Source organism: Hemibagrus wyckioides, linkage group LG11, assembly GCF_019097595.1.
Source record: "Hemibagrus wyckioides isolate EC202008001 linkage group LG11, SWU_Hwy_1.0, whole genome shotgun sequence".
Lineage (NCBI taxonomy): Eukaryota > Metazoa > Chordata > Actinopteri > Siluriformes > Bagridae > Hemibagrus > Hemibagrus wyckioides.
This window is the reverse complement of record NC_080720.1, coordinates 12,450,863-12,458,764: the sequence shown is the minus strand read 5'-3', so window position 1 is coordinate 12,458,764 and position 7,902 is coordinate 12,450,863. Positions and strand designations below refer to the sequence as shown.

Genomic DNA, 7,902 nt, shown 5'->3' with positions numbered 1-7,902 from the left:
CCTGATCGGTGTATGTGTACGAATAAAATAATTCATCATATCAGGGCATGTACATAAATATCATGTCTTAAATGTTAAGCAGCTGGCTTAGCAACTAGCTAATTTCATGTTTTATCTTTTAGAAAATATCTCATATAGATTGTGTTATTACAGAGAGGTTGTGGGACCTGTAGTTTTGTACTACAAACAATGGTTTGGTGCGAAAATCAATAACACCAAATCATCACAAATGTTGTCCCTGTTGAAAAATCCCTCTTAGTCTGACAGCTACCCATCTTAAACTGATAAACTATCTTTGCCAGCTGGAGAATGCTGCTAGAAATCACACACATGTTCACTGAGCAATTCAGTCAAGTAATAAGGAAGCTGGAAAACAACTCACCAGCTGGAAAAGGTCTGCCATCTCGACTGGCTCGCACTATGTTTCAGTCAGACCAGTCTGGATATTTCAGCAAGGATGTGTAATCCAGAAGTCGATTAAAACCTCTAAATCAGTTTCCTAAAAATTAGTCATAAATAATAGCAGTCAGAGATAATGAGACTGTAAGCTGTACTATGAACTGAAATCCCAAATGTGAACTTCACACCATAGAAGTTGATGTGAAATAATGAGACTGTCAGCTGCACTGTGAACTGAAATCCCAAATGTTTAACTAGAAAGTCGTATTTCCTCCACTGCTAACAATTTGCCTATAATGTCTTGAATAGAGCTAGTCCAGCAGGGTACTAGCTGAAACTTTCATTATACATATACTCATGATTAAGCATGATAATCTTCCAGTAATTATATGGATTTATAATCACAAATGTCTATATATTATAACCACTCATTTGTTTATACATACATCTTGAGTACTTTTCTCAGTATTTTGCCTTTTTATGTCTCTGGTCATTTCCTTTAGGTCGTAATGCCTAGGGCATGTGTGTAATGTTGATCGGTACAATCAGTTGTTTCTCTAATAAAGATGTACGAGATCTATACACACACAAACACACACACACATGCATTGTATATGTCAACCTGTTATAGTGTGCCCCTCTTTCATCTGCATTATTCAGGAACTTCCTTTTCTATTGCATTATTTCCTTTATTTCCTGTGTTAGCAGAAATACCCTTCGCTTCTTCAGTGCCTGCTGTCATAAACACAAAGCCATCAGATTAGTTCTGATTTAAGTTTTTCTTCTGATGAAAGGTAGAAGAATAAATATGGTTTTATGTTTTAAGGAGTTCTTACTGGTATAAATATAACTAAATGTGGTAAATATTCATCATTAAAGAAGCCATTTCAAACTATGTCTAAAATCAGGAACAAAGATGCCTCCTGTTATTCTATTATTAAATCTGTTACTGCTCTGCCATGGCCTTTGAGCTAATAGCTGAGCCGTCTTAGGTTCTTAGGTTTCAAGTTACTTCCACATGCCTATTGAATTATTATAAATGTGATAGCTTTGAAAAAAAATCATGGATAAATGCAACAAAATGCAAGAATAATAAATCATTTTCTTGCTAAACTCCTTTACAGATAACAGTCAAAAAGGTTCAAATAATACATGGACACCTTTTATAGTGTTGCATAAGTTCCACATTTATTTTATATCAGACAATGTGTTAAGGTGTAGGCTACGCAAACATTTGGACTCATAACTCAAACACTCACAAGACACATTGAACTACTGCCCATTTAAGATGGTACCAATGGGTTACAGCTGCATAATTACACCATTCACAGCAATCATGTTTATATACAATGCAAAGTAGAACCAAGAAGATAGAAAAATGTCAGTGAATGGAGTTTGTGCATATGATGAAAATGGAAGCACACAAAGAAATGCTGTTGATGAAGAGAGCCTATCATTTGTTGGTTTTGATATTTATTTGTTTTCTCATGGAGGCTGCTGTACGTAAGCTCTGTGATGGTGAATGACTGAGAATTGTAATTTCATGCCTGGTGGTAATTCAGTGCCACAGGCTAGAAGGTGCATGATTTCACCCAACACACTCTTAACAACATTCTCAAAGAGGTGCACAGACAAAAAGACAACTGCATACATGCACACGGCGCTGAACAAAATGACTGATTTTTCATTTTCCTTCTGATATGTGCAGACACAAACACAAAGCTTTAGAAATGGATCAGAGGATTCATCCACAACCTGGAACACTGGAGCACAGTAGTTTAGATATGTAGGCAGCTTGACAATCTTTCCATGCAAAACTAGACATACTGATTCAGATGGTGTTCATTGCAAACAGCACAAACAGCGCCTTTCTATAGTGAACTGTGCAAATAACAACAACAGCATTATAAGTAGATCTGATACGTCAGCGCTTTGTTTAACCAACGTGGCTTCAGTGACTGGTCAGTTTCACATTTGAAAAGTCATGATCATAAATCCATAGACATTAAACATCAATACACATTTTCCAGACCATAATATATCTCAGATAACCTGTCTTGGCATTATTAAGCATGCTCTGGAGGTTGGCTGGCCTCAGTCATGCTCCCATCCACTCTATTATGTAATGAGAGTTCGCAATGCCACATCGCAATCCATCTGGTTTAGTCCTAATAGACAAGGAAAGTTCGGATCGGTTCCAAGTAATCACCATAGTAACAAAAGCACTTTAGTCTGTGCTGACAAACACAGCATTAAAAAAAACCCTCAAAAAGGTAAAGGTTAACTTTCATGAAAAAAGCAAGTGAACATGACCAATCACAAAGCAGAAATCAGTGGTGTGTAAATTTCCGATAACCAGCACAGTTCAGCAGCGCAGTGTGGGTTCTCACTTGTACGCAAACAGTGGCATTTCGCTAATACAGACACAAGCTGTTTGCTCTTCTCATTAAACATTAAGCCAACAGTCATATCACACACTAACCAATAATGAGACTTTAGTTATTAAACCTACAGTATGAGTGCCATTAAAATGCATACTGCAGCCTCTAAGCTTGCAGTCTCCACTACAATAATCTGTAAATGGAGGAAATGTAAGGTAAGGTGATGCCTGAAAACGGACGATTTATGTGAAGATCACAAAACACACTGTACACAGTAGGTCCAATTTTATGTGCAGATTTGTTGATTTGTGTAAACAAAAAAAAAAGATTTCTGTTGAGAATAGAGATCAGTCTAATCAGCTAGCAGCCAAGACACAGACAACGTGCTCAAACGAGTAGATCATCTTCTTTCATTTTTGTTTTGTTTCTCAGCTGCCTTCTGACCCTCTGTTGGATCTATAACTGAACCCATTTTTTTATTTTTGCTGAGGGCAGCTCATTATGCATGGACCAAAGACTAGCTACAAGGCTAAAGTCATTAGATGGGAGAATTTTTATACACTTTGATAGATTTGTTATTTTATTTACTCTCTGGTCTGGTCTGGTTGGTGTACTGATAAAATAAGGACAGAAAGTTGATTGGAGAGAGAAGTATATGTTTACTAAAAAACGATAGATGTATTTTAATGAGTCCATGGTGTTAATCAAAAGTGCTAACATAAGTGCTCACATATGCAACAAACATTATCACTTTGATTAGCCATATTCATATTCATGATAGTTGTTGCCTTTCATTGGTGTTAGTTGCTTATCCAGACCCAATGATTTTTGTAAATGGACTTTTATAAATCTACCAGCTTGACTATCTCTGTTTTAGCAGCTGCTAGCTGGTGAGACCAAGCTGGATTTTTCTACAGGTACTGTATAAGAGAAGTAGAAATACCAGACCAATCACAAGATATGCTTACAAAATTACTTGGATATAATAAGTGCACAGCATGAAAACTCAACCTCCAATATATCAACCTTGGGGCATGGTGAGAGGTTGAATTAATGAGCTGACATGATTTGGGAGACCTGAAGAATGAAAGCAGCAAATGAGAATGTAGAAACATGTAATGTTAATAAAATCATATAATATATAGCGTTAAAAACCTGCAGTTTTTGATTATACAGACTTTTGTCTTTAACTGGTCTGGGTCATGATCCTTTCTCTGTTTCACAACTGGATATTTTGCAGAAGGCTCTTTCTCGCTTCTAACAACTAATAAATAAAACATTCATGTGATCTATAGATAGTAGCAGCCATCACAGCATCACATCCTATTCCCTGTATCTCTCCTCCTAATGCATTCTGTGGGTCGAGGAGGGAGAATCGCATGATACAGAGGCAATAAGTTAGTAAAACTCTTGGGGGGGGAAAGTGCCATTTGCAGATAACTGCATTAAACTTCATCAAAACATTGTCAATAAATACACAACCAAATAAATAAATGCATGTTAAATAAATATCTAACTTGACAAGATTTTAATATAAACTTCAAAGTAAATCAACCAAAGATAAGATCTTTAGGGATAAGTTCATTTTTAGAAAATATTAAACTGGATTATGATACAATTTAGATAAGACTCACACACAACTGTCCATCTCTTCTTTGTTTTTTGCTTCTTTTTTTTTTTTTTTACACACAGCTATGAGAAAACATCAGGAGCAAAGTTTGATGTATCTCATTGCAGGGCCTTTTTCTGTCATATTATCTTATATAAACTTCTATGAAGACCGGCACTAGAGCTGAACTGGGAAGAATCTGGCTAAGAAGTCCAAACTGCATACTACCATTCTGTACAGTATGTAAAACAGTATAGCATGCTATTTTGACATACTATTTAGTAGGATCATTTAGGATACAGCCTCCTTAACAGGTGTCAGTGAAGCTGAAATGTCAGGCTGATAATCAAGTTACTACTGACTGACTTAAATACTGACCAGATTCAACTGTAAAGAATAACAGAGTGAGTTCATGTGACTGAGACATTTCTATATTGACCATCGACTTTACTTTTTGTTATTTATCTTAATAAGTCTGGTTAAAATGGTTTTTTACTTTTTTATCTGGAAGTGTCATGATTGTTTTTCTTTCCATTGTGGAGTGCTGGAGCTTTTTTGTGAGATTATATAAGCATCTAAAATGAAGCTAAGCAAATGCTTCTAATCTCCATTACTACAGTGATCCAAAACATAGTGGCCTTAGATTCTTAGGAGGGTTATGGGTTGAACATCCAGGTCCTGGTAGACACACAGCATGGTGAGCCTTAAGTACACAGGTGCTTAGTGCTAGATAGGGTGAGTGCAGGTACACACAGGAAGGGGGGAGTGTGGCGAACGTTAGAGACTGGACCGGGTACAGGAACAGAGGACTCTATTTACAGGGACAGTCTTTGTTTGTGGGCTCTGTTGACCTTGTTTTCTCAAAGCCTCATCTGTGCTGCTCTTCTTCTTGACAGTTTGGACCTGTGACAAGAAGATGATCAATACAATGATATAATTATAATGACACATCTACATCTACACATCTACAAGGAGGATGAGTCACTTCCTGGCACTGTTCTGTGTACCTGATGGAGCCAGCAAGGAGTGGGTTAAAGGCATACAGCCAGTCATGCATCTCTTTGTCATTGCCGGCTTGCAGAAGTATTCCACGATGCTCTGTGCACACAGCGAATGTATAGGGAGTCTGCAAAAGAATGATAGGAATTATGAGAGTCACAAAAAAACAACAGTTCATATACATATACATATACATAGAAATATTAAATGAGGTGTGTGAGTGTGTGTGTGTGTGTGTGTGTGTAGCCGAGAGTTATGGATTGTAATATTCTGTTCCCTAGAGACTGTTAGCGTACAAATGGCCCATTACAGAGACTTTTGTATGATAATACGGATTATAGTTTTTCATTATCTAGCACTCTGTATATGGGTATTGCTCTACATCAATCTGGGTATGCTTGTGTGTGTGTGCGTGTGTGTGTGTGTACAGGCAAAAGTATTTTACCTTCAGCATGGCCTGCTGGTCCTCACTGTACTCCACTTGTGCAGAAGACAGGTTAAGGATGGCTCTCTCCACTGTGTCTCTCTCTGAATTGTAGATGTAGACATACGGCCGGCGCACCACCACATAGCGTTTCACCCAGCCATTAGTGTGCGGCTCCAGGAAGTGCAGATAGCCCTTTTTCGAAACTATTGGGCTGTGAGAGCAAAAATAACAGATTATTTAAAAGCTAACACAAACACGTCAAACACGTGGACTAAGTAATGTTAATAATTACATTACAGTAATGTCTTCACTAGTAGTAGTTGAAATAAGAATCCTGTGTCTTCAATTTCTCTGATTTAAATAATTTTCAAGTTGCAAATTTTGAAAATGCTGCAGCAAAATTACACATTTTTTGTAACAATCAGTGAAATCGTGAAGAGTCTGATTAAGGTCTGTAAACTGACCTGACACGGATCTCCTGAATGTCAGGGACAAATGTGTGGGTCCTTGATTTGGACTCTGGAGCTCCACTGGGGGACTTCTTTCCCTCTCCGTCAGATGTAGAGCCTCGGCTGGGGCTCACAGCACGGGATCGAGGTGCTGGGGGTCTGCACACATGAGTTTACACCAACAGCTTATGAAATACCATGATGGAAATGCACATGATTAGGCTAACAAATTTATATGACATATAAAACTTTTACAGTGACTGATGAGGTAATTAGAATGTTGCCAGAAATTGAGCCCTCAGTGTCCTAATGTGTAGTGAGCCAGGGTCCTTACCACTGCCTGAACACAATGTACTGATTCATAACCTAGGAAGCTAAGGAGCTGAGTGAGACACACCCTATATCCTTTTACCACCAAGTACCTATATCATTCTCTACAGCATATTTAGATTATCATCTCTCCAGATTAAAAATATACAGTATGATACAGTACAGATCGGTGTTCACAGATGCCTAAACAAATGAACTGAGGTTAAACTGACCTGAGCCCAGTGTTACTGTAGCATCCCTCCACCAATGAGGGGCAGGTGGAGGAGGGTGTGATTGTGTTGATGTCAGAGATAGAGGTAGAATCTCTCATCAGTGTTACAGACATCTCACTCAGCTGAAATATAGAGAGATACCATAAACACTCAGAAATAATCATGCAAGTCAGCCATTGAAGTTGAGGATGTTAACAGCACAGGAAAAATGTCAAATACAAATAAGTGTACTGCTTCCTATTAGCAGCTCACCTTGCTCTCACTGGCACTCACACACACATGACTATAGTCTCTGTTGAAGGTGTGGGTAAGCAAACGCAAACACTGAAAAGAGTAAGCATACAATACAGCTTATTAATGCAGATCTGCAATCATAGGAATCATAATAATAGGTCCAAATCACTAAAAGTATAATTAATAACAATCAGGGGTTTTCATAAATTCTTCACCTTGGCTGCAAGCTTGCGCTGCCTCTCATTGGTTATTTCATGCCCGGGGTCAGCGTCAGGGTCGTGACCCTGCCCCAGATGTTTGGAGGGGGAGGAGGACTCGGTCAGATCTTCACACACACAGGACAGCGGCACCTCCTGGCCCAGCAGCAGGGTGGACTCTAGCTTCTCCTTCAGGAGGAGGTAGTGCCTGGTTTTCTCCACCTGCAGCAGGGCAATTGCACAGAGAATGAAATCTGAAACCCAATATGTACTGTATATTAGAGATTGTTTTGATCTGAGAAAAAACTCTGGTGAAGTTCAACTGAAGTAAAACTGTTAAAATCCATGGTGTTTGGATTCATTTATTCATTCTTCTACAATGATTGCTTTTCAGAGATCCCTGGAGCTGTGTGGTGGCAACTATACAGTACCCTCCGAAAGTATTGGAATGGCTTTTAAGTTTCATCTAAAAATGGATGAGACAACAGATTTGAAATTCAGCTTTTATTTTCAAACATTTCCATGGCATTTTTTTTTAAACCTACACATTTTCAAGTGATCAAAAATAGTGGAACGTATATTTGTCAGGTGTTTCTTGTTGCCCAGATGTGCTCTGTTAGAATACAGCCATAGCCCTGCATGTCTAGATTTAGTTTGAGAACTGG

General features: G+C 38.3%; 1 protein-coding gene across 27 annotated transcripts in view; it reads right to left on the bottom strand.

Annotated features, from left to right (window-relative positions):
- Positions 1 to 4,411: 4,411 nt before the first annotated feature.
- Positions 4,412 to 7,902, bottom strand: part of kif1aa (kinesin family member 1Aa) — a 57,627-nt gene continuing 54,136 nt past the window's right edge. For all 27 annotated transcript variants that reach the window (XM_058403337.1, XM_058403338.1, XM_058403340.1 and 24 more), the window contains 7 exons: positions 7,256 to 7,459; positions 7,059 to 7,130; positions 6,807 to 6,928; positions 6,280 to 6,423; positions 5,834 to 6,026; positions 5,397 to 5,515; positions 4,412 to 5,292 (listed from right to left, as the gene is read on the bottom strand). In XM_058403337.1, coding sequence (XP_058259320.1) covers positions 5,250 to 5,292; positions 5,397 to 5,515; positions 5,834 to 6,026; positions 6,280 to 6,423; positions 6,807 to 6,928; positions 7,059 to 7,130; positions 7,256 to 7,459 — 897 coding nt within the window. In that variant the 3' untranslated portion in view covers positions 4,412 to 5,249. The remainder of the gene's footprint in view (positions 5,293 to 5,396; positions 5,516 to 5,833; positions 6,027 to 6,279; positions 6,424 to 6,806; positions 6,929 to 7,058; positions 7,131 to 7,255; positions 7,460 to 7,902) is intronic.